At 41.6% G+C, this 27,707-nt stretch overlaps 1 protein-coding gene across 8 annotated transcripts in view; it reads left to right on the top strand.

Annotated features, from left to right (window-relative positions):
* The window catches only part of ntng1a (netrin g1a), a 243,365-nt gene that overhangs the window by 144,401 nt on the left and 71,257 nt on the right, over positions 1-27,707 (top strand). For 6 of the 8 annotated variants that reach the window (XM_027274086.1, XM_027274085.1, XM_027274084.1 and 3 more), the window contains one exon: positions 12,896-13,553. In XM_027274086.1, the coding sequence (XP_027129887.1) occupies positions 13,305-13,553 (249 nt within the window). In that variant the 5' untranslated portion in view covers positions 12,896-13,304. Of the gene's footprint in view, positions 1-1,705; positions 2,064-3,653; positions 4,530-12,895; positions 13,554-27,707 lie in introns of those variants that run through there. The other 2 variants (XM_019274855.2, XM_019274854.2) reach the window with 2 other exon arrangements.

Below are 27,707 nucleotides of genomic sequence, written 5' to 3'. Positions count from 1 at the left end.
TCCTGTCAACCCTTGTACTTTTACCTAAGCATGAATGCTGTACTTGTACTAGAGTACTTCCATGTAGTTGTGTTGGTACTTTTACTCAGTGAAAGATGCTTTCATTACTGTGTGTTCTGCAGATTTGCCTGAACTTGCATTTGTCTGTCTCAGCGTGTGCACTTTCAGATTTAGGTTGATGACACAGCTGTATTTTACCACATAAAAGTGTATCGAGCACAAGCTTAAACACAATATTTCTTTATGAATAGTCTGCCCCCCCCCTTCGCTCCTCCACACCCTCTACTAACAAACATACTCCTCCGGATGAAGGCAACATTACCCTTCATTGAACAGGCGTAAAAATCCAATACCTCTGTGCCTGGCGTCCGCCAGACAGGGATGTGCAAAAACAGCTTTACCCATCAATTTTCTAATAACCATCATGCAATATGACAGGAATGAAAAAAAGAGAAACACACACGGGTGGAGGTGGGATATCGGGACAAGGGGGGCCATGTGATTATTGGTCTCTCAAGTAAAGAGCCATGTATTGAACCCACTGATGGATTTGTAGACACGTGGTCTGTTTTAGTACCTTTTTTATAGAGACAACTCAGTCTGCCTGAGCTTACTGTCTTTAGGCCTTGGCGGAAAGACAGAAAAGGGCGAAACAGTCTACAGATGGGCTACAGAAATGTATTGTGAGTGAACATATTATACGGTGTCAATATGTGGGAATTAAATGTGCTCTTTGGTATCTTCACGCCATGTACTCCTCTTTCTTGTCACTGAGTGAATTAGAAAAAGAGGTTTCCTGTCAGGCAAGTTGCCCTTGGGCTCAGAGGAGAGAGGCTTCTGTGTGAGGATCTGTCTCCACAGCTGAGATGGACGCTACTGTATCCTTAACCTTCCCTCCGTGTCACAAATAAATAAAGACGAGCTAACTAAGATCTCAACTGCATGGCCCATAAGCCATGTACCCTGTGCTTTATATCTACGGTGGTTTGCGCTGGGTTTATTGATCAGTACCGATGAGTCAACTCATTTGTTGTTCATGTTACTTATGCTTACATACCCAATGATGTACTGCCATTGACTCAGCTGTAACAGCTCAGAAATTTAGAAAAAGTGGCAATTGTTCCAATTTACTACATGCTCCATGATTTATCTTTAAACCCTGTACACTCTGGCACAGATTGGCCATGGTTCCAGCTCCTTTTTTGCATCAGTAATAGTCATAAAGTTCTAAAAGCACAGTGTGTAGTATTTTTTAACATTATTATATTATCAGTTATCAGTTCCATCATTGCATAATCACTCTAAACAACAGGATTATGATGGAGGTGAGTGGCAGTGTCTATCTGGCAACTCAGAATTGATGATAACACACTCTGCTTTGTGAGTCTCAGGCAGGTGGATTTACATCATTTGAAGTTATTTTACCATTAGACTTTCTCTCTCAGCTTCAGCTCTCATATTTTGAACAATACAGTAGTTTGACTTCATGCTATAAAGCAATATAAATGTATGCTGATGATGATGTCAGTGGTAAAAATGTAACTGAAAAAAAAGACAAAGATGAAGGTTCATCACAATAGTCTGACTGTATTCTGTTGGAGGTGCTGAAGGTGTTTCTGTTCATGGTTGCATTGAGCTGCGGCTCACAGGCTTCAGCAGAGAAATAAACTTGAGGTGAAAGTCAGTTGTCAAAGGCTCAGCGCCTCATTGTGTCTGAGAGCAGCGCGTCTGCTCACTCTCTGCTGTCTGCGAGGCTCTTTTTTTTTTTTAAAGGAGCCACTTGGAATCGTATTGATATCAACTTTTTTTGAATCGTTACATTTGGCTTGGAGGATTTTCTCCTATCGTCTCCACTTGTGTGTCCGGCTCGAAAGTGACGTTGCGCCGGTACCGGGAGCTCTCCTCCATTCCCCGGGAGCGGCGGAGACAAGCTGGTCGCTTCCACACGGCGAGTCTCCCGTTCGTGCGCCGTGCTAAGATGTCCCGTTTTAAAGCGGATTTATTTGGCTGCAACAGGCTACTTGACTGGCTCTCCTCGATGGTATGAAGCGCTGAAGACAAAGGTGAGAGGCTCAGGCAGCTGATTTCTTTAGATTTCATTAATCTCCAACCAAATGCCGGGGCGCGTAAACTTTTGAAGCTTCAGCTACGGCGCGCAGCGAGTGGGTGGCCAAATTGTGCGTCGTGATTAGAGAAAGTAAGCCGACTATTTTGAGAACAGGTGCTGTTTTGTCAGGGTATCTTCGCCTGCTTTCATTCAGTACCTTGCCCGCTCCATGTGTGGAAATGCACTGATCAACGGTGGCGACACGTTTGGTGCGATAACCAAAAAGAAACTGGGCGCAGCTTAAATATTGTAGTCTCTGTGTAACGGTGGAGGAAAGAGCTGGTTTGTTTCTTAAACTATTTTGCTCTTGCAAATGTGTGCATAACTCACCTGCACATTTGAAGCTATAAAGGGCACATGGACGCGCCGTGAGCGCACGGAACCAAGGAGATTATGGGCTCTGCATTTCCACATCTAAGTCTGTTGAAATCAATCAGTCATGCTCTGTGCACACAATAACACACTCTTGTTATCAATTTGATATTTTCTCTCACGCTGCATAACCATTCATATTGCAATTATTCCATCTTCTAAATCATCTTTGTCTGGTAAAAAGACTCGACGCACGTTTTCTCTTAGGTCTTTCTTTCTTTCTTTCTTTCTTTCTTTCTTTTGAATGTCACAAGCACCAGCACAGGTTAGAGGTTGGTGTGTGCGGGGGTGCTGGTGGCCTCTCTGGGCCTATAGAGGACGCATACACACTGAAAGCATCGACACATTCACCTCTGTAGAGACTTGTCAAGGCTTGCTGCGAGGTTAACCTGTGCGCCAAGTGTCAAGACCTGACTACTTCTAACACCCGCTCTCTCACTCTTTGTGCTAATCAATTAAGGTGAGAGGAGACGTTGCGCTCTCCAGGGTTGATATTGCGCCTTAGTTAGCAATTTCATACAGAAGATAAAATTAAATCATAGATGATGTCGCCTGAGAGGTTAAAATTCTAATAAATGCAAACGCTCCTCGTGTTTACTGCCCGCTTTTTAGACACATTCACCCTTTTTTATATTTAAAATATTTCATCCTTCCTTCATTTGCACACATGTGGACTTTAAACTATTTGTTGAATGAGATAAGGATAACAAAACTACCTAAACCCAGTGCACGCTCATTTTTTTATTCACACAATAGAGTTAAAGCACTTTTTGAAAGAATTACGCACCATTCTGAATTGTTACAAATAATTAAAATGTGACATTCACTTTGTAATCTACACATAACTATTAACAGTAAAGATAATTAAGCACTAGGATGTGGGATTTCGGATTTTGCACCTGATGGGACAGAGACAAAATCACTTTTCCTCAAATAGGCTATTTCAGATCTTTGTACATTTTTGGGCTTGTAATAATCACCAAACGGGACTCAGAGATTTTCCTCCTTCTACTTTACCCGGATGCAATCAGTCCTGTGAGACCCCTAACGCCCGCATTTGTTGGATAATTTAACGCGATCAGGCGACTCGGGTGAACTCCACCAAAAGAGGTTCAACCACAAGCGATCCTCCTCCCTCCTGAGTTTCTAACGGGTCCCGAAAGAGAATGGTGTGCGTGGGTGTGGGTGGGGGGGTTGAAGGCGAGTAGGAGACAGGCTGGAGGGATGGGGGAGCGAAACCATAGGTGTGCGTGGGGGGAAACAAGCTGAGTGTGCGTCTCATCTAATAGAGCCTCGGAGCGCATTATCTCCCCCCGTCATCTCCGTCTGGGCGGTCGGTGCTGAGCTGTGCTGGGGAAACGTCCGGGAGAAGAACGGTGATGCGAGCGGATATTCTCAGCCACCGAGTTTAATTGGTGTGATTCATGTCCCTGTTGAGTGGCTGAAACCTATTCAGAGCCAGGGATAAGGAGAGAGAGACAGAGGGGAGAGAGTGGAGACGAGATTCGCGCAGAGATCCACACGCAGGAGTGTTTGGAAATGAAGGAATTATAAACGGGGCAAAAACAATATAACAAACCAGGAGGGACGGGTCAAAGTTTATTTTGCAGTCGTGGGTTTTTTTCTTTTTCTTTTCTGCGGACATCACTGTGCTTCAGATTGACGCCGTGATGGAATGACACTTGGAGAGAGGATGATGGACACTTTGGCACCAGAGCTCCTGCTCAGAAATCCTCCCGTTTACACCAGGCGCGGTGCTGACCGAGCCCTCAGGACGGCGATCACTCATTTGTTTTGAAGTGGCAGGAAAATCCTCCTCTTGATCGTTTTCTCCCCCCACACCACTCGGTCGCCAAAACAAGAGTGAGAGATGGTGCGCACAGCGATTCCTCTGAGACTGACGTGCGTACTCATCACATTCCCGTTAAGGAGCGCATCTTAAAGAGCGTCATTCTTCATTCTTGTTCATTCTGCTGCTCTGAACTTGTTGAACGGCGTTAAAGAGCAGGGGGACAGGGAGTACCCCGTGCGAGAGGGGCATTCAAGAAATGTAAGTTGTTCCTTTTGCCTGTAAAGTTTACTTTTGTGTGCGTTGAGGCGTGTATTCCATGCACTCCTGGGTTGAAGTAGCTGGTTATTATCGTGTGAAGTTACTTGGCTCTGGCCTGGCTGCATTTATCTCCTATTAACGGGTACGCGGGGGGCATGGAGCTGCGGGTCTCTTAGTTAGAAACTGTACAAACAACTTTTAAGACTTTCTGAAGCATAAATGAAGACAGACGAATATTTATGAATGCAGCGACCTTGAATACATCCCAAACTTAACACCACTTTCTCGGGTCATTTTCAGGAGCGCCCCCTTGTGGAACTTCTTACCTAATCTCCAGTCTGTCACGCATGATTACATTTGCGCCATGCTGCAGCCAATTGGCCTACCTTTTAAATACGTCATAATATGAGCAGCCTATTACAGTTAGATTTGTTTTGGTACATGCATTAGCTTCTGATTTCATTCAAGCCTGCTTGATTCTAATTTATGCTTTGTAGCACAAGTGGGTTTCAGATTTTTACTCTGTTCTGTTCTTCAGCTATGATATTATTCATAATGGTTACAATCTGCAAGACCTACATGATTTTACCTTGGCCTTGTATTGGTTAATACCTAACAAGTATTCTTTTAAGGATGTGCTCATAACTGTTATGATAAAACACGACTGCCTCAGGGTTCAGGGCTAAGACTGCACTCTGTGCAATTTAAATTTCCTCTTAGAGTTCAGTTTGTAACTCCCAGTCATTGTCACTAGTCATTTTTTTATGGCCTTAGTTATTTTGATCACAGTCTGTCTTCTTTTCACTCGTTTTCTGTGGTTGTTAGCAGCTGTCGCTTCAAACCATGTGGTTATTGCTGCTCATATTTCCAGCATGAGTGAGCTACCTGGGCGAGCACATTCTTTTAGACCTAAAGTGGACATTTTGAGTATCCAGACATGTCACTGTGGTTGCAGAATAATGCGCTCGCAGCCTTTTAGGAAAAGTGTCTTTAATAATGCATAAGGTGTTCCTGTGTCGCAAAGAGAAGCATGCTCGGTGGCAAGGAGAGGCAGAGGGAGAGAGTGATGGGATGGAGGGAGGGTTGGCGGAGGCGTGATCTTGTCTCACTGTCTCATTGGGTCCCCCGTGCACTGCTGTGTATGTGGCGCTGGAGTAACTGACGCCCGAGGGTGTTCAGCTCGACTCGGGGCAGCTTTGCCACAGTCATCCTGTCAAAAGTGCTGCACTCGCGCACGTAGACAGCATGTGGCAGCTTCAGCAACTCAGGGGACGGGGTGGGGTGGATGGAGTTAAAAGAGACAGAAGGAGTGATAGAGAATTGTAGCAGACGCAGCTGGTAGAGGCAAGTGAAGCACGTCTTCAGCGGCCAGGGACTCGACTGCCTTCAGAGGCCTGACCTGTCTGGCTCCAGTAGCCCACACGCTGGATTTGAGGAGAGGCTGCAGATGCAGCCTGTGAAAGGAATGATTACCTCAGGGTTCAAGCTTAGCTTTTTGATATCCATAACAGTAATACAGCCCTTCCAGTGATTCTCCTGAATTATTATTCTTCCGTTTCTTGTGAGGGTTAAAAAAAGCTCCTTGAATGTGAAAAACTAAAACTCCACACTAATGAAATTCTTTCAGGGTGAGACACCTCTTATGGCTTAAATTGTTATTGTAGGCAGGTTTCACAGGCAGGTAATAATTTATAAAAACTGAGGTGGAAAACAAGCCTCAGTGCAAGCCTGGTTTGTGGTCAAGTGAAACTATATGTGGAACTAGAGTAGAGCCGCAGCTTTGATTCCTTCTGAGGCCACCCATCCCCAACACAGAGTCACTTAACCAGCTGTCAGCACTCCACAAATTTTCTACCTGTCGTCATTATTAAAAGATCATAAGCCTGCCGATTGAAGGCGGCGACGTTCTAAGAAGTGGAAAAGAGCACTAAGTGATGGGCTGACTTGGAGGCAAGCCCCAGGGATGCGTTATAGTCGTGCTCACTGTTCCACAGCAACGCTGGCTGTCATGTTTGTGGGGCCATGCTCCACTCCTCATATGTTTATTCATGAGGACACAGACCCTATTGGCAGGTTGTTAACAGGCAAGATTAGGGATTCTGGAAAGGCAGGCAGAGAAATCTGGTGAGAGGAGCACAGAGAGCAGGCAGGAGGCTTTTTTTTTTTTCCTGAAGCCAGGCCAGTGTCTATCTTTATCTATCTTTCATCTGTCTGCCCTCCTGTCTTTCTGCCCTTCTCTTTCTCTCTCCTGCACTCTTGTTTCTCTTTAAGTAAGGCACTGGTGGGGAATATGAAACAGGTAGAGTCAGAAAAGATGAAAGTAGGTAGAGACAGGACAGAAGCAGGGTCAGAAATTGCCCTTGAAAGTGCATAAAATGCGTGAAATTAAAAATGAAAGGGGGGAAAAATAGCTTGGACATAACCTTGTAATTATTCCACCTTACTCCAGGCTCAGTGCACATCCTTTAGAGCTAAACGGGACCGTTTATAGATTTTGGGACAATTTGTCGAATTGTTAAATTGTCATGCAGTCATGTAGGTACTGCCACCTGTGGGCTGCCATTGGAGATTGTGATCTAACAATTTTTTTCCAGCGTGTCCGCGGTTTTGATCAAATAACGAATAAAAATGCAGACTGGAGCAGTTGGAAATGTTGGCACCACACAGCCAGCAGCAGGAGAAATCTGCTGAACCCACACAAACCACTGGTCAACAGAAAAGAAAAAAGATCAATATGGGCAAAAATTGAAAAGTGGAAGGATGGGAGATTAAGTGGTTGGGGACAGAAAGAGGAAAACACTGTGTGTTTATTTGCCAATATGAAATATAAAAAGATTTTACAGTTTGATCAAGCTGCCACTACCAAGGTTCCAAATCTCCTTTAAGTAAGACGTGAATTACTCACCCTAGAAGACATATACTGAGATTATGATATGAAGGACGTGCTCCTTCATTTGTTTATTTGATGATATGCATGATTTTCAGCAGCTCTGGGGACACGCATGAAACATTTCCCTTGTGATTCGGCGAAACGATGTAATGCTCGAGTGGCCCCGAGGATGAAATGGAAGCGGACACAGAGGGCCGTTTCTCAGCCCACAGAGATGTGGCGAGTAGTCGGGTGCATGGGTGGATATTTGGGTGGGTGTGATTCACCAGACCAACAAACCCTCTTCGACCTGGGTCGACCAGGCCTCGTGAAAGATTCATGTGTTTAAATATAAAATCGAGCTTGCCGTTTGCAGTACTCGCGTGTTTGTATGTACAGTTCCTTCTGCTTCAGGCAGGCATGATGCCACAATGTGGTCTACTGTATGCAGTTCACTACCATCGTACAGTATATAGTGAAGGCTTGTGTTGATATATTTTCTGATTTTCCATTTACACATTTTGCTATTATCCATTTAGAATAAATAAACAAATATAGAGTTTCCACTATCTTTATAGTATTCGAAAAAATATTTAGATATCCATGAAACACTTAACTCTCCCCTGATTATTTTTTTTTTTACCTTAATACCCAAAATATTCTGGCAACTTTACTTCCCTGGATCTCCAATGTATTGTTAAAACCCTAATTTTGTAAATTTCTTTAAAAGACATATTTCCCTTTTTGTTACACCTCCAAATTGCTGATTTTACTTTTTAAATTTCATTTTTTACATCTAAATGACTTCTATCTTTTTTCTGTTTTTTTTTTAAGTGCTAATTCAAAAATGCGTCTTGCTTTTTGTTACTTCACTTGGATGTTTGGCCTTTGCTGTGCTGAATGTATGTGCAGAGTTTGTTTTCACGTACGCATGTCTGCTGAAGGAGGAAAGCTTCTCTGTGCTCACCTTAAATCTCAGTTCAGCATGTGCACGTACAAGATGATTGATTTCTTTTTTGAAGATTTCTGACATCACAACTAGCTTGGAAACCAATCGTGTTCCAGTATGCAACTTCCACAAGTGTGATGTGTAAAAGTTTAAACCTCCAGTGAATGTGCACTGTGACTCATATTTAAACTACACTTCTGTCCAGTGGTTAAACTTTTAAATTACAGAAATATTTGTATATTCATAAATACTGATGGTGAATGTAACACTGTGTAATTATAAGACATTTTTACCAGATATTTAAACATTTTTATGCACTGAAAAAAATATCATATCAACATTTTTATAGATCTTAAACATATCTGGGGGATTGTTAAGATCATATTGTTTTTAATAGCTGAATAACATTCATATTACCTGACATTCCTGCTGTAAATACCTCCACTGCACTAAAACACTATTTCCTATGTTGATACACCAGAAAATTTAAAAGCTTTAATTTACATTTTGTATATCTCCATCTCTTTATCCATCTTGTTCATGGCTTCACAGATATTTCACATATTTTATGTTGTAATGTCAGCGATAAAAAGTGCTAGATGAATGTGGTGTGAGTAGGCACTTTAAAGTACATTGATAGGGCGTGGAGAAAAAAAAATATATTCAATGAAGACAAAAATAGTTTTTCTGGCAGTCACCTTCCTTCACACCTAGTGACCTCCCACTGTTACTGTAAGTGTTTATCGCATCGTGTTTGCCACGCAATATACTGCATTTTCCTGTACACGGAAGAATTTCAGACTTCCTGCGAGCGCGCCTCCTCTGATGTCCTCGGCCCTTGATCGATGGTCGGAGGAAGCGACCTGCCTTAAAATAAACCTTTTTTCTCACTTAAAATGCACATCCACACTTCCTCCATCTGCTCTCCTTTTCACTCCCTCACCTCATCTCCTTGGGGCGACGAAGGGTTATAAGCAGGGAGTAATGAGAGGAAGGGGCCACTGCGTCCAGGACAGTAGAGCGATAATGACCCCGCTTTTGTGATCTCTATTGCTTGTTATCGAAGCCTCGCCAGCACTTGTTGTCCCATTACCCATGACATGAACCTCTCTTTATCCAGCGGTTGCACGTGAAGCTCACAAACACTTTTGCACACACAAATGCACATATGACACTTCCCGGCTATCTCTTTAGTCTCCTCCTTAACACGGTAATATTATGTCTCTTAATGGGAACAGGGAGCTTGGTGCCAAGAGTTCCTCTGGATAATTGGCTGCTTCCTCACCTGCTGACATCTCCCCCATTGACATTCTTACATTTTACATTTAAGGTGCTTCATTTCTTTTCCCCCTTAACCTCTTTCTCCTTCCTCTGTCCTCTGACTTGCAATACTTAATCTTGTATTTTTTTTTTGTACTGATTTTACATTGTCTTTCTCAATCTCTTGTGTCTGGAGTTAAACTCCAGTTTCCAGCCATATTTGGGGATTATGTTTATTAGTACTGATGTGATTTTTTTTTTTAAACACAGCATATGATTCTTTTTCAGTTTGCATCCAGTGTTTTTCATCCTAACATGTCATGTTTTTGCCGATACCATCTTGTTTCCAGCAGCATTAAAGGATAATTTCTCCTTCAGGTGCATAGGCTGCTTTATATAAAACATATTTATAGAACACTAAGCCTTCGAACTGACCTTGGCTGTTGTGATGATGAAATGATCATTCACATTCCATCAAATTGAAATGGCTCTCAATGGTGTGTTGTGGAAATATCTCATATACTTTGGTACAACACATCAAATTAACATTTTGAAGAGGCAAACAAAAATATCGCCACACTCTTATGCTGTATATACACGTGTGAAACAGTGCTAAATGTGCCTTCACAGTGTCGTTTCTCAGTACGGTCTCTTCATCTCTATGTTAAATCTCCACATATGTACATCTTATCATCATTTGGAGGGTGTGTAGCTGTTTTAACACATCACCAGGCCTCATGTAGATCATTAAATGAGAGTGCAACTCTTATATATATTATTTATAATATTTCATTTTCTAACACATTGTCTTCTTCACACTTTCACTACACATCTGTCACATACTGTCTGTCATCAGTCTGCCACAGCGAGTGTTGATTCCTGTTTGTCATACTGAAACCCAGACTTTTTATACATTCTCTTTCAACAGTAATCTGTTTATGTTAATCTAACATAATCTATGAATATTAATGATATTATTTATAATAGATATTATATCTGGTAATACCCTCCACACAGACACACACAAACACACACTACCCATTTTTTCTGATATTCTATTTAGTGCTGCTGTGAGTCAGTGTCTAATCCAATCTCTTCTAATGCAATTATTAGCAATCACACTGCATACACTGTAGCTGCCAATTGATCACTGATGACTGGAAGGTGTATTGGTCAGCACACACACACTGAGTCAGCTGACTGATTAAGCAGCACTAAAATGTCTACCGGTCGGTCCGTCCTGTCTCCGAACACTGACTTTGGTCTCCATCAATCACCTACAGTCAGGCTGCTGTTTGAAGGCAGGAAACCTTCACATACTTGTATCCATGGGCTCAGCAAACTGGCTTGCCGCTGTGTTTCTGGCTAGAGAGACATCAAGGTACATGAAACTTGTAGACAGTCTAATTTAAAATACTTTTTAAGGTCAATTCAAAAACACGATATAGAAAAGGAAGAAGAACGTTAAAAAAACAAACAGACTGATTATACATGTGCATAGATAGGAGTGGTTGAAGACAGACAGCAGGGTTAAATGTTTGCACGGTTGATGCTCAGTGATGTTTAAATAGGTTTTAATACAAAAACTTCAGACAAAAGGAAAAGTGAGGCCACAGAGGCTGGCAGATATAAATGGATGCTATGAAGCCTGGGAAGTAAATCACTGTAGGTGATATAGTGCAGTGGCTCCTGCTATGGACAGCTTTACCACTTCAGTGAAGAAATCTGAAAGCAGCACAGGTCACAACATATGACTGTTTTTTTATCTTAAACTGCAATGTGGGACTATGTTTAGTAAGAGCGGCCAATTTTTCATGTTTATGTGAAATGTTGGTGTGTTTATTTTCACCCGTTCACTTCAGTAAAAAGTGAGTTAATGCTACTATAATCAATATTTTTATATTAGCCATGGATCAGGTGACTATGTGTAATGTAAAATTTGTAGCTCATAGTTATGAACTCACAGAGAATTATCAATGGTTCTGCAACACCATTCTGCTCTAAGGAGCTTTTTTTCTCTTTTAGCATCTTTCAGCTCATTGTTTTGGTTTTGCTCTTCAACTTGACTGTTTCAGTTTGGTGGTCTTTCCAGCCCACACATGCAGCTGCTTTCTGCTCAGAGACCCACTGCACTGACCTTTCAAATGAAATCACCAATTACTCCACAGCAACAAGTTGTTTTTATAATGAAAAAAACATCATAGTAATTAACATACCCATTGATGACAACATAAAAACCCTCAATGAGTCTCTGGTGGATCATTGACTCAACTGCCCCATGATAGCACTTAAACATTTTGAGTGATGGTGGGCAGCTAACAAGTTGGAATAGATATTTAAGCAATAACATTGTCAGTGTGCTTTTATTTTAAAGCAGATGTAGATTAAGTAAGATTAACTGGATTACGTATCATAATTTAATGTAGCTGTTCTTTTTCTCTTTTTCTTTTTCAGATACAGGCATATTCATTTATTGCTAAACAGTCTCTTTTTCCCAGAATCCTGTGGTTATGGACTGAAAAAGTAGTTTCTGGCAGCTAAAACAACAACACTGTTTAATAGTAATATTCTCATCATGAAACTAAATTTGCAGCGATTATGTATGATTAAGTGAATTTACATTTAATGTTGCAAATTGAATTAATCATACATAATCACTACAGCAATATCATATTGAATAAAATTAGATACTTATATAGCACCTTTCTAGTCTTCCGAGATCTCAAAGGCACAGCCTCCGGGAGCAATTTGGGGTTCAGTATCTTGCCCAAGGACACTTCGACATGCAGACTGGAGGGGATTAAACCGCCGATCTTCTGCTTAGTGGACAACCCGCTCTGACTCCAAGTCACTGCCACTCCTTTTAGATTTTAGATACTAGATGACCATGATTGCATAAAACATGCTGTTCTGTCTTTTCTTTAAATCTCTTTCGACTCTATCATTCCATCTCATGCTGTGTGTGGAGGGTGAGGAGGGTGAGGAAAGGGGAAGGCAGGGGGGAAGCAGTAACTCTGTAGGTTTTGATACCACTGAGTGAGATGAGAGTTTGCTGTGAAAGCAGCAGGATCCAATTTACCCTGATGGCACCACTTACTGATTTTCTGTGTTTTGATGGACAACAAACACCAACATGGCACCCCTATCTAGCACCCATCCAACTTTCTATGCACACATACACCTTTCACCCATTCTGTGGCGCCAGCTAATGTTCTCTCACTGTCAAATTCTATTCCCATATGGGAGGTATATTCACCCCCCCTTTCTCTGTTTCTTGTTTCTCCGCAGTGCCAGATCGCCACGCAGGACGAGGACCATGATTGACAGCCAGGAGAGCTGAGGAGACCTGTCACTCATCTTCCTATCAGCGTGTCAGAGGGCTATCTCCTTCTCGCTTCCCCCCTCTTCCTCCTCCTTCTCCTCCACCATCCTTCTCCCCCCCTCAATCCTCTTTTCTTATCTTCTCAATGGACTGGTAACCTCACCATCCCTCATAGTTATCCCCCACTCAAGAAAACCGAAAGAGACAGAAGTAGTAAAGAAAAACAACAAGACACTTCTGAACTGACCCTCGCTCCACCTGAGGGGAGTTTGGCATGCCTCCTCACTCCAGTTGAGGGAGTTGTAGTAAGTGGAAGTAGAAGAGGGATTCCTTGTTCGAAAACCTCCTTGAGTAGGAGCTGAGAGAGGACCAGTCATGCGTTTCCATTTTGCATTAACGCTGCAGGCACTGTGGACTGGTGTTTGCCAGGCGGCCATGCAGCACTACCCTGCAGCATGGGGCCACTATGATGTGTGTAAATCCCAGGTTTACTCAGATGAAGGCTTAACCTGGGACTACATGGCCTGCCAACCGGAGGCAGCAGACATGACCCAGTACCTGAAGGTTACTCTGGATCCCCCCAACATCACCTGTGGAGACCCTCCGGAGACATACTGTGCCCTGGTGAGTACATGCAAACATGAAGAAACCCCCCAAATATTCTATTTTTACTGTACACCTAGTAAAAAAAGACCAAAACAGTGTTGTTATCTGTGTCTGTGTATCGTGTATCTATTTGGCTTGTTCTGACCCCACAGCCGTGACAGACACTTTCAAAGCCTGTGTGACTCAGATACTGTGGCTGAAGAAATAGAGGTTTGTGCCCATTGACGTCACGTTCGGCTGTTCAGAGAGCTGCTACTCGGTGTGCACTGCAAACACTGTCTGATGTGCTGTTGAAGCTGCTTACTTGCAGAAAACAGTGTATGATGTGACTTTAGCAATGAAAACACACATATTCACCTCTCCCCCACACGCATCAGAGCCAAACAGAAATGCATTTCCCTCAGTCGTTGTGATTTTGAAGTAAAAAGACATCCCAGCACAGGTTTTCTGTTGCGTCAAAGAGGTTTTAGCAGAGTTGGATGAGTGAGTGGCCTGAAAATTCAGACAATCTCTGGGTGAAATAGTACACAGGTGGACTAAAAATACAGCAGCATGTATGAGAACTTAAGTGGAGCACTATTTAAAGCTCCAGGTTTTGTTTTTCTTACATTTAGCAATACCTTTGCCCATGCAGTACTGTAACTGTTTGTTGCTTTGCTTTTTAAACTTCTTTAAGACAGTAGCCCAACACATTCAGTGTCAGCATTCAGTATTCAAGCGTCTGTTTATTTTTCACCCTTAAACTGTTTATTTGGGAAATCCAGACACTTTTGTCTTGAGGACTGCAGCTTTACATTTCGGCATATTTGTCTTCTGTGAGAAATGAATCTGTTTGTGTCTGACTTTCTGGTGATCAGCTTTGAGATGAAGTAGGTGAAGCAACTCTTGTGTTTCTTCAACAGCAGTGGTTGTCAGTTCCCCCACTAACAACTCCGATCTATCTCTATTTTTTTTTAGCTATGCTAGAAACATGACTTTGTGGACGGCAGTGTAGGTCTGTCAGTTGCTCTGTCAGTCCACCCCTTTGGTCCAGACTTAATTATCTCCACAACTCCTAGATGGATTGCCTTGAAAGAGTGTGCAGACATTCATGGTCCCTAGAGGATGAGTCCTTATGACTCATCTATCACCATAATGAAGTTGGCATTTATGTTTCTCTGTGAAATGTCTTCTCATGTGTTGGATAGATTGCCAAAAAAAATGTTGTACAAACATTACTGCCCCTCTGATGATGAATGAATTGTAATAACTTTAGTGATCACTTAACTTTTCCTCCAGCACCATCATCAGATCAACGTTTGTATTTGTCCAGCACTTTAAGACCAAATACCTGCAAAACCAAAGATACTCCCAGCCTAAGCTGTACTGTTTTGTGCTACTGTAATTAGAAAGATTAACATTCTAACATGCTAAACTAAATTAGATCTGCATGGTAGCATTGTCACTGTGAGCATGTAATCTGGTACCATGGCTGTAGACTCTTAGTGTTGTTTCCAAAAGAAAGAAATCTGTTATACTTAAACAGACAATTGTTCCCAAAAGAAGATTTCATGAACTGGGAACAGGTTCAATCTTTATTGTGTGATTTGAATCAAAGAGAGAAGAAATCCAAAAAGACTTTTTTTTTTTTGTGTGACAAGATGTGCACCATTAGCTAATTCTCTTGTTGTGTTTTACTGGAGCTGTTTTATGCCAAAAAACACTTCACTTCGAGTGGGCTTTTGAAAATAATTAACAAATTAGTTATTTTAATGTTTAATTCAGTGAACATTCAATGGAAGTATTTGCCAAACAAGTTTGCCAAGATGGACTTGTTGATAAAGTATTCCACATTGTTAGGAAAATAGGAAAATCATGATGACTTAAAAGTGGTATCTTGTAGGATAAGATGTATTTTATATTTAAAGAGCACAACAAAAAACAGTGATTGGTTGATTCATTGAAGTTCATGTGGTGCAGTTGATTCCGCAAATTACATTGCAATCATGAAAACGACAAATTCCTGGTGGAGCTGAAAATAAAATGAGAGGCATATTAGGTCAAGTATTTAATTAACAGCCCGCCTTCCTCTTTATTCCGGGTCCTTTTCACTTTGAAACTTACAGCTGGTCGCCTCAGATTAACGCTAAATGATGAATCCATTTTGGGCCTTCGCATGTTACCAAGTCATCAAAGATTCTCTCAGAACAAATGCACTCCTGCAACAGCTTCAAGTGCTCTTTTGATAAATAGTGAGATGTTCCAGGAAAAGTAGTAACTTGAGGAGTATAAATAGACAGTCGCCATGAGCAGAAAGTCAGCTGAGAGGAGAGGCAGAGGAGCAGAGAGGGATTAACAAAATACAGACGAGAAAGACAGTGAGCAAATGATCAAGAAAGAAGAGAGAGGGAGCGAACAAGGGGGAGACGGAGACTCAGAGGACTATGTGCAAAGCATACGGTGACTGAGGAACTAATATCTACTGTGTGGGGTGGGATGGTGGCTCTGAAATGTGAATAATTCAACATGTTTTGTAGCTAATGTGTTTTATTCATAGGACACATTATTCAGCCCGACATCTCTCAGGCACTTTTGAAAAATGCTGACTCCCGTGATCGACCAAGGTTGGTTGAAGGCAAAGGGGAGTTAGAGGAGGTTTGAGGGGGTAGTGTGCCATATCTAGGAGGTCATCGTCAAAATGGGGTCACCCTCCCGATCTCCCTCTGGGCAGCCTTGTGACCTCTGATTGATCCACATTTGAACCTGAAGCGTGTCTTGTATTTGCTTTGCAGCGACTGTGGATGAATCTTAGATGAACGGCAGTCATCTGTGTTTCATCCTCCAGTGGAGGCATTCTATTTCTGGACTTGCAGTTGAAACTCAGTTTATTATTATTATTATTATTGCCAGCCTTTTACAGTCTGATGATCGCTTATTGAATTAGAGTGAGTTTGCGCCGCGCTGTCGCCCTTGTGTCTCCAGTAGTCAATGTGATAGGAGTGCTTCAATTAAACAGGCAGTGGTTAGCTCCCATATAACCATTTCCTCCCTCTACTGTACTGTACTCATCACAAATCACACAAACATCAGTGAAATATGACCCCTACCGCTTACCATAGAGTCCAATTCTCTGCAATTGGTTTATGTTTACCCCAGGCAGTAACGTAGCTCCAAATCAACATCGGAACAATTATCATTGATATTCCAGCTACTCTGGCTGCCAATACGCTGCTGCAATGCCAATAGTGGTTTGTATCGTAAGTCAGATCATTGCAGATTCGGGGCAATTATCATTAGGCCGCGTTATCGGAGAATTTCATCTCTCTGGTAATTGATTTTGCGCTCGTAGAGGCGGGTATATTTTAAAGCCTTGCGTCTGCTTCCTGGAGTGCTGAAGGTAACAGACACCAAAGCCTGACGAGAGGAGAGAGAGAGAGACAGAGAGAGATGCAGCAGCTCGAGGGCGTGGTGCTTATGAGCATGGTTATCTCAGGTTGCGCCTCACCCCCCCCCCCCCACAGACACACACACACAGACACACACGTACACACACGCCACTCTCCCCAGTAAAGGCTTTTTATTCTCCTTCTAGCCCAGTGACCTTTTCGATAGCAATAAGCTGGCATTCACTGAACTCTGGCACACAAACCTGCCATCATATGAGATTTCACTGTCCCCTCCAGTTAGACTCAGACTGGCCTTTAAAAGCCCGGACAGGTCGCAGAGCACCAACCAGTTGATGATTGAGTTTGTGCAAGAGAAGGAGAGCAGCTTTAACTCCATACAAAAATGATGTATTATTGCAGAAGAAGCTGATTCTCATTAACGAACAAAGACTAATTGGCACCTGGGTATCGTAAAGGTAGATTAAAGAGTTGTGCTTTCTGTGTTTCTCTGTGCTTCTGTACCATATATAGAAAGACTGCCAAGGTAATTAGTGTAATACCTTTAGCGTTTAATCAGTCTGTCATCTACTCTACTGCAGAGGTTTAAACTGAAGTAACATCCACTCAGTTACTCCAACAAACAGCTTATCAACCTGGATAACCTTGCATGTGTTTGTCCTCTTTCTAGGTGTAACTCCATAATTTATACTACATTTGAAAACTATATACACGTGTATGTGTGTGCCTGTGTGTGTGTGTGTGTGTGTGTGTGTGTGTGTGTGTGTGTGTGTGTGGATGTCCTTATTCATTCCTGTGCAAGTACTGTATGTCTCTATTTGTGCCATCAATTTACAACCAGGAAATGCTGATGAATGCTGAAACCTGAGTCCCGGCAGGCCGGTGCATTTCATAGCCAATCAAATCTAAATGAGGAAACAAGGGGGATTATTAAAAAGGCTGTGCAGTATGTGGCTTTTTCCAATTTTAGCCTTGATGAAAGGTCATTAAAGCTGTGCCATGACAAGTGAAGGTAACTCACAAGTGTCTTAATTATTTTGCTTCCCCAAAAGTAATAAGATGCAGTGATTTAAGCTTTGAAGAGTGGACTTGGGGCCCTTTTTTAACCATCTGCAAATGTTGGATGAGCAGTAAGAGTTACCCTGCTAAAGCACATGGGTTTTCTATTAAAGTGTACGTGTGTGTGTGTAAATATGTAATGAATGTAAATCCATTCATTTGACTTCAACTGCCATATCATCCCTCAGTAGTGACTGGGGACTGTCAAGTGAAGGAATAGTAAAACTGTTAAGCATTAGGTGACACACACTAAATTAAATCCAGTGCCCTTGTGTGTCCTTATAGTGAATTTTAAATCCAAAAACCTTTAAATAAAACCTTTATTTTATGTTTGTTATTGATGAGCTTGAACTGCTTTACCTGTTAAACTCACCCCTATGTTCACCTGAGTGGATGTTACGTTCCAGATTAAATTAGGCAGAGATGCTAATTGTGCTGCTCACTTCTCTGTAGTAGGAGAGAAAGACGCAACCTAATCTGGAAGCAAGTACGGTAATTGCATTTCATCCCACTTGAATTTTTGTTCATGGAAATGCAATGTTTTAGATGTATTGTTCATCATCCCCATCAAAGATTTCCAGCACACAAACAGCACTCATAAAAGCAATATAGTCTCCATGGCCAGCCTAATGTCCAAAAACTAATTCTTGCACCGTACAGGGGCTTGTCCAGGTGTATCAGTCAATAGATGCAATTGAGGGGATGCCGTGGGCTCCCATGGATTTACATTGTGATATACAAATCTGACCTTTTTCTAAGCCGATCCTGATTAGAGGTTTCAGGCAGACAAAGCACTTTAACTCCCCCCCCGTATCCCACCCCTCACTCACACTGTGCCGCCTCTCAACAGGCTCCGTGCTGACATTTCTTTGAGAAACGAGTGCGCTGTCAGCAGCAATATGTCTCATTTCATATTGTAACAGCCAGTGCAAGGGTTAGAGGAGGACGAGAGTGAGAGAAAAGAGACGGCAGCTTTTTATCACATGGCTACAGTGTTGTCTGTGACATTCTGTCATATAAATCATGTATATATGCTGTTTTTGCAAGGAACAAGCATAAAGGCGGCTTTTCAGACCTGCTGATCGACTTTAAAAAAGGTCACTTTCCAGGGATGTAGTCGCAATTAACCAGTATTGAAGAACTAATTACTTGTTCAATAAAGCTGTTTAACATCAAAAGATAAAGTCAACTTGATCCATTTTATGTGTCTTCTTTCAACTTTGCCAGACCAAACAAAATCAAAGGTTTATTGAAACTTGTGACAGAAACCCAGGATATGGGCCAAAACAAGCTAAAAAAGAGAGACGTGTGTAAATCACAAATTCTTGTAATTGTTCTTTGTTTGATTACTGATAGCTATCTGCAGTGGCAAACAAGGCTGGAGTTATTATTTCAGCATAATTCACCAACAGGCAGCGTTTCCCTGAATTGTTCACACATGATCTTAATCTGTGCTTAAGGGAATTCTGTCTTTTTATGTGATTTAATTAAACAATTTCAATTTGAAATTAAAGCAGCTCACACTCGCTTAACACTCTGTATGGATAGGGCACTTTTTCATCATTGTATGTGCCAAAGGAGCCAGTGTAGAATTTAACAAGGGTAAACCTGCAGCCACTTCACGATTGATACAACCACCAATAATACTGCAGGAACAGAGGCTCCAAATTGTGTGTTCCAACTGTGGCTACGATCCCAAAACCGCTGCACAGACCAGGATTATTCTCATCTTCTTTGGCCCTTTGAAGAAGTAAAAACTCTACCCAGATAGATGCTAATATGCCTTAAAGCCTTTGCTGCTACGTAGACCCAACTAAATAACTCAATGACTTAACATTACAATCCTTAAGCTTGAGTTATAGTTTTATGGTAAGGACTTATGGCTTGGACTTGGTAATTTGTTGTGTTTTAGTAACACACATTTAGTGAAGACATTTCCCGTAGCCAGAGGAAACTTCTTGGACACCGCTTGATCTCAACAGGATTCCCTTTAAACTTTCATTAATCATTCAAAATGACAATGAGAAATATAATTGGTGTTTACATTTAGGAAGAAATTGATGAAGTCATTTTTTGAGAGGCTGTTCGATCATGATCCCTATGCAAGACTCACAATAGTTTTTTAAAAATGATTTGAATGAATGAATGAATGAAAATGATGCCTGAAAGGAATGTAGGCTACGCTGACAGCACATAGTGGTCACTAATGTCAAATACACATTTACACAAGTGATGCTGTTGGTTGGAAGTTGCATTTGAACTTACTTGAGGGTGGGGTTTGCTGCAGCACTCTTAGCACCTATGTGACATGTTTGTGTGGAATCTCTTCAGGTCCAGCTGTGTCCGACCTGCACGGACATCAAACACTGGTCCCTTGAAAACTTTCCTCAATACACACTATTCTCTCTGTCTTTTTTTTTTTCTTTTAAAATAGATTTTGGGAGGTTGAGGGGTGAGTCTTGCCTTCCCTCTGTGACTGGTCTGCATCTTCACTGCAAAGCTTCTGCTCACCACAATTGTTGCTGACACCGATTGAAACAATATAAAAAGAACAAATACAACGAAAGCAGAATACAGTCTGATCACATACAACACATCTGACACTTTGATTCATTATAGTCCATAGGAAAATATTGTGTAGTGCAGTATATTAAATGGAGCACTCAGGCTAAATTTCCTATCATAACTGAAACATTAATAACTAATTGCTTTTAGTTGTCAGACACCCAATATAAATCTTCTAAAGGTCCTTTTGTAATCACTAGTTCTTACTCAGCCTATTTTTTTTTGGGCCCCCCTCCCTCAAAAAAAAAAATCAACAAGCTTTCATTTTGTAGTTTGATACATACAGCTGAAACACTACCAGTGCAGAAAGAATAGGTTGAATATTGTCTAACACAGCACAGAACTGTCAGACTGTATTTATCTGCCCAATGTGAAGGTTATACACACTGCGGTCACAGGAGGATCTCATCATATTCTCTCCGACCCATCCTGTGCCATAAACTTTGCATGAGCGCCGGGCGCTGTCTGAATTTTTATCATTTTTCTTATTTCCTCCAGCCGCTCGGTCATCCACGTCTTCAAGCGCCAACACAAACACAGAGTTGTCAGCCAGCCCAGGCTAGGTTCAAGAGAAGTCCATTAAACAGGTGTTGGCAGAAAATCTCACACTTCCTGTTATGGGCCTGTTGTGGCCCAACCTCGTGCAAGTCCTCAGTCTGAGTAAGGAAACATCAAGCCTTACATATTATATCAGATTTCATTGTTTTTGATGTTGAATACATTCCAGGAGGGTTTTGTCCACCACATTGATCTTTTTATTGCTTAGTTATTCTGTCTTCATTAATGTTCTCCAGTTGGTCAACTATTTATTGAACATGAAATGAAACATAAAATGGCTTCACTCTTGTCTGTAGGGCTACGTGTACAAAGCTGAACATCCACTAACCACTAGATGAAACCGTGTGTCTAGACTGCAGTTGTTAGCATGTTCAACTAACTAGCTTACTACCTACAGTAGTAACCAAGAATAGTTCCAAAGGAAGGAGATCACCATTAACAAACTACATAGTACAGTATAGCTTATACACTGTGTAATATAACCCAACCGACTGGGAGCCAGTCCTGGATGCTATGTGTCAGAATTTAGGATAGTGTCTACAAACACATTGGTTAGTCCTTATGCTAAAAGACATTTCTTTTAAGTCAGACATATGGTTTGAAATGTGTAAACTAAAGCATAAATCTAAACAGGGCCATTTTTTGTCAGCAAAAAAGCAAGTGCTGGACTATACAATAACTGAACAAACTGCTGCGTCAATGCTTTTTCTGTCTTTGCATGTCTTCTGCATGGATCATCCGTTGGTAAAGATTATGACTTTGCAGAGACGTGCAGCGTTAGCCTTAGTCTTTTAGCATGACATCATACGCGGCCATCAAATGCATATTTAACACTCCTTTTACAGAGTTGTTCAAAAAACATTCAGCTGGTAACAATAAATAGTCTGAAGTTAGCTCATTAAGCCAGCTCGCTAGCCACAGCTACAAAATCAGTGGTATTCCATGGGATATTAAAAAAAAATACATTTTGCCTTCCTCTGTATGAAATCAAGAGCCATTATTTATCTTCCTTATCATTGTTTATTGTGATACTTTTTTGTTTTAGGTATGAATGTGAATGAGGGAGTATTGTTTTTATAAAATGGAGGAAATGTTTACTGCCAGAGAGGAAAAGTTTTTGAGAGTAAAGTCAGTGAAAAGTTGGTATGCAACATCAGGTGCTGTGATGTTTTGTGAGTGTGTGACTCGTATATCTGGGCTCCATCAAGGCATTCAGTGTTGCCTCACCGTTTACTCTGCCATAACAAGATAACAGGGGGCCTCCTTGACTCCGGCTTCCCACAGGGTTTTCTGTTTTCTTTTTTTTGTCTTTTTTTTTAGCAATACATTTCATATAAAGTATGGAGAGGAAAGTTTGGGGAAGCTGCAGAACGGAAAAACTGTATTATTATTTGTTTTCTTCCATATTTAGATGTAAAACTATCTTTCAACTGTGAAAGTGCCACTTGAAAAATATTCTCTTGCACGTACTGTATGAGAATGAAGTCAATATAGGACAAGGGCTAATGTTTCATTTTGGGAAACAAAAACATATTTCACTCTCATTCAGCTTTGGTTTCCAGATACGGACATGATGAATTCCCAGAAAATTAGTATTGAATATAAGTCAAGGGAGGAATGATCTCTCATAGCTCAGATTTAGCCTCTGAATATCTTAAAGGCTCTTGATATTGACTACAAGTCACCCAGAAATATCACATTGTCTCATTGTTAAATGCTCACTGCACCCACTGGATTTAAAGACCCATGCATAATATGCACCAAGCATACGAACCTTCACAGTCTGATTTCTATGACATCGAGCTTTTTTTCTTTCTCTCATGTATTTTATTTGACGAAGGCATTTTTACCCCTTTTTCACTTCTATTGCTCTGTGGGCTCTAAATCCCTCTTGCGGTAATGGGGGCTTTTGTTGCATTTCACAGTTCATCACTCATGGAAAATGATGGCCCCCACCTCCCCCTTCATCCTCCTGTACTTCTTCCACCTCTGTGCACGAGGCCCTGAGAATAGATGGAGATACAGTATTGGGCTGCTAGAGAGATCTGTTGACTTTTAATTGCTCTTTGAACCTCTGGGGTGGATTTCCCCTCAGAGCTCACTTGCTCCAACACTGATTTCCACAATATCCCCTTCTCTCTTTAGGGCACGCACACACTCACAGGCCAATACAGACAAGCTTACAGAGCACAAAGCGTGGCATATGGTGGCATTCATATTTAGAGGCACTTATTTGTGTTGGGGGGCTTTTAATGTTAATTGCAGCAGATAAGTGGGAGTGTTCTGAATGGAGCAATCCCAGTGATCCCATCCCTCATTTTTATCCATGGTGGGAGGTCAGATGCTCCCACAGCCGTGGCAGACGCTCTCCCTTCTCTACTCAGCATTTCAAAGCAGCAGGGCCTCCCTTTCCTTCTCAGCACAATAAATACCTTCTTTTTGTGTGTGACTGGTGTGTGCGGTGTGCATGCGTGTGTGTGTGTGCGTCTCTGTCTGTTTCTGTGTGTTCCTGTGTCTACATCGACACCTTTCATAAATTCTGAACTGCAGCTCACACCTCACTGTTTAGGATGACTGTTCACATCTATTTTAGGATGCAACCTACTGTATAAATTTTGCTAGTGTGAACCGCTATGATGAGGAAAAACATGTATTGCCTTCAAATTGTTCCTGGATTGAGTTATTTTTCTGTCTTAATGGCTCATCCAAACTGCCTATGCTACCGTTTTACCAGTTTTATGATAGTTGTCTCAGGTGGTCAACATTTTACTCACTGCATCATGGCAGAAAACTTTAGACTGCAGCGTTCAAATGTGAGTCACATGTAGGCTGCATGCCTTGGGATCAGTTTTGTATGACACATTCATGTTATCCTGATTGGAAGTGCTGCTTTTTCTATTTCACATGAACTGGAAAATATCATCATTAAGAAACAGAGAAAACCTGCTGAGGAAACATTAAACAATAAATGGCTTTAAAGAAAAAAACGGGTATGATCTACACCCTGTTGTTGTTGGCTTTAATGAGTGGTTATTTAACTCATCTAAGTGAAGGGAAGTGCATTAAATGGAACTCACTTTTTTTTATAGAATGCTCTTCTTGTCTGTCGCGTCTCGCTGTATTCCCTCTGAGCAGCCTTCCTCTCCTCACAGGCAGCTTTTAGGCCTGCTCTGTCTTCCTCCTTGTTTGAGGGAAATGTGAAGCTGTACACTTCACCCTGACAGCCTTTCGAAAAAGACTCCTGGATTACTTTGACTGGCAGCTCGCAAACCCTAAGATCTGTTGTGTCTGGCCCACACCAAGCACAGGGCAAACTCTGAATCAATACCAGCGCTATCAGTGATGGAAATTGAATGCTGAATCTGAATGCTGAGTACCCCCTCATGAACTGCATAAGAGCATTTTTCCGCTGCTCATCTAAGATATTTTTCTCTCTGGCAGATACGAGTACAGCCGCAGCGCAGAGAAAGTGTAAAGTTTGTTGGGACGTGCACCTTTTTTGGAGCATCAAAAATAGAACTCAGGGAGATGAGAGGCCACAGATGGAATTGTCTTCAAAGTACAGAGTCGGCAGTCTTTTAAAGTGATATTACATTCCCGGAGAACATTTTCATTTTCCTGTGCGCTCAGCTTGATCTGACACTGAGAAATAATTTGACATTTTCTGCCATGTATCATTTTGGATGACTACTCATTGATAGTTGCAAACAGACAGGATTACGAGTTCAAAAAGACGGCAGACAACAAAACAAGTAAAATGACGTGACATTTCTGCTAGAAACTCTCCTGTCAAACCCATACAGTGATGTACATTCCAAAAATTGTAGGAATATAAAAACGGAGCCGTTTGAACTTTTGGAGAGCACTAAAATGGCTCCTCTGTGCACTGTCCTGTACATGGCTGAGTTGCTTTGTAAGCTAACATCTGCCCAGCAGAGGGAACCGAAGCAGTCAGCGCACAAGACGAAGGCCTGGAAAATGTGCTTGCTTAATTAAAGAAGGTGAATAACAAGTTCAGCTATTTACACCTAATTCTGACATAAATCTGCAGTTATTGCACTGGCGAGACCGCCCTCTCCCCAATTTAGGAGGTACCCGAGAGCTTTTCCTTAATAAGCAATCCTCTTGATTAAGCCAAGGCAGGAGTTACAATCTCTCTTCGATGGGAGAGAAAAGGACAAGAGGAGCTGAATTTAACTAGAGGGGAGGTAGTTAGCAAAGAAGCCGTCATGGATATTGAGATGGTTAGCATTTTATTAACCCGAGTCAGGACAGAAAGAGTAATTGGTAAATTGGGGCTAGACTTGCAGTGTCTGCAGGACTTTGGCCTAAGGGTGCTGGGATATAGACACTTGGCATTTCAACCTCTCCATCTCCCAAGCCATCCACTCATGCAATTCTGTCTTCCTCAGTCCACTGCTCTCCTAATTAGCAAGTTGTTTTATTTCCTGTGGCTGTTAAACTTGTTTCAGTCATTTCAAGTCCTCATGTCTGGAATAAGAGGACATGCACTGAAAACATCTCCCACACGGTGCCAGGCCCTTGTCAGGGAAGTATCATGTGACAAGGGTGCAAATGGTAATCTGTTGATTATGTTCATAAGGACAGCTAGCGATTGAGAGGCTTGGCGTGGAAATGCATTTTACATCCCCTCTGTCTGCACATCAGAGGCTCTAAATGAAATGATTTAGTTAGAGGTGCCAGGCATTAGCTGTTACTCTGGGACACACATTGTTGTCATGTTGAAGGCTCTCTTTCAGCGGCATTCAGCATGGCTTCAGACTATTCCCCAACCGTAAACATGAGGGCGATATGCCAAGCTGCAGACACTGTGGCAGGGAGCATTGGCGTTTGATATGAGTCTGCTACCCTGTCCTCGCCTGAATTCCCGTGGATCTCATCAAGGGCTTTCTTTTACTTGTATTATTAGATGGCTTGCTGTCTTGCCATCATCCTTACTGCTTTAGGGAATATGAGAGAAGCACTTAGAAAGCAGTAAATGGCACTGCAGCTGTCGATCAAATGTATATAAATATCTGATTTTTGACATCCCCTTTAGATTGTGACATCATTATATGTCACTTATCAGACCAATTACAATTTCTCCAATTTGCTTCATGTGACTTTGTACTTAATATGCTAACACAAACGTTATGTATAGCAAATAAGAGGCTGCTACCAGCAGCTTGTTAGTGTAACTTCGCTATTTATTAATGCTAAGTTATGTTAACTAACTTTCATTTGAATGTGAGTAGTCTGTTTAGGCTGTGATGGGGTGAAGAAGTTAAAACGCAGCTTCTCTGCTTGGAGAAATGCAAATGCAACCCAAAAGGATAGGTGCTATCCTGGGTCCATGCACTAAACTTTAACTTCCAGCTTCTAGCTTTGCGGTCAATGCAGCAAAAAAGTGATACCAAGACGCTTCCTCTGGTTTGTGTCTGTTTGTTTGACAGAGAGAGAGCAACAGAGGCAAAGGATGTGGTGGTTGAGTGACTTGGACAGTGACTGAAATAGAGGGAGCACAGGAAGTGAAAAGGGGGTGAATGAGTTAAAAAAATATATTATGCTCTGATTCTGTCACAGCACTTAGATTCAGCACACACACAGTCAAACAACCCTGTGACTAATGTTTAAATTGGTCTGAATTTAATGGAACAGAGCCATTGTGTGTGAGTTGCTGATTAGAGTCACAAAACAGTTATTTAGAATCACATATGACATTACTGGTGTCTCTTAATCACACCATGAACTCATGAAAATGTGCAAGTGCACTTTGGCTGTCAGTTATTTTGCACGCTTTGAATTTTGTTCTACACCGACTAAGCAATTTATTTAAGTCCCAGCTGAATAAAATACGTCCTGCTAATAATCCTAATTAGCTCCCCTAATGTACTCCCCCCCTCTCCTCTTCTAAATACTCCCTCTGGTGTGCAATTGAGGTTGGAACCCTTTCAGCCCTGCCACTACCACTCAGCTGCCTGTCTGACTAATGGCAAGACTTTTAGCCACTGTGGAGGGTGAAACCGCTATTTTATTTTTTTCATCAATTGGAGGTCAACAAAACATCTCATTAAACACTAGACATCTTTTTAGTACACCACTTTAGATTTTATTCCTGGCATCATATTTAATTACTACAGCCAAGTTGTGGACTAAACAGTTTATGCATTTTTCAAAAGGTAATGTGTTAATTATACAGTAATTAATATTAAATAATTATTAAAGACAATATTAACAATAACAATGAAGCAGCTTTCATCTCAGGCTGCATACATACCCAGCAGCCTTCGTGCCCTTGAGTGTATGGCAATAACTGAAGGTGACTCAGATAAATAGGCCCATTTTTTAACAACTGCTCTCATTTCTCCTCTGGACTGTGGTGGACTAAACATTTAACTGTTGAATCACATGAAAGTGAGACATCTACATTATCAGTCTGGCTAACACTGTCAGTGTTTAATCTTTGGATTTTTGGCTCTCATGCAAGGTAAAGAAGCTACCAGTTTGAACTAGTTCTACCTGCCACTGAGCTTCTTGGGAATAAATGATTTACTCCAGAGCACGTCTAGATTATAGATGTTGATGGAGAAACATTTTAGTCCATTCA

This window comes from Larimichthys crocea, chromosome XXIII, assembly GCF_000972845.2.
Source record: "Larimichthys crocea isolate SSNF chromosome XXIII, L_crocea_2.0, whole genome shotgun sequence".
Classification (NCBI taxonomy): Eukaryota; Metazoa; Chordata; class Actinopteri; family Sciaenidae; genus Larimichthys; species Larimichthys crocea.
This window is presented reverse-complemented; position numbering and strand designations above follow the sequence as displayed.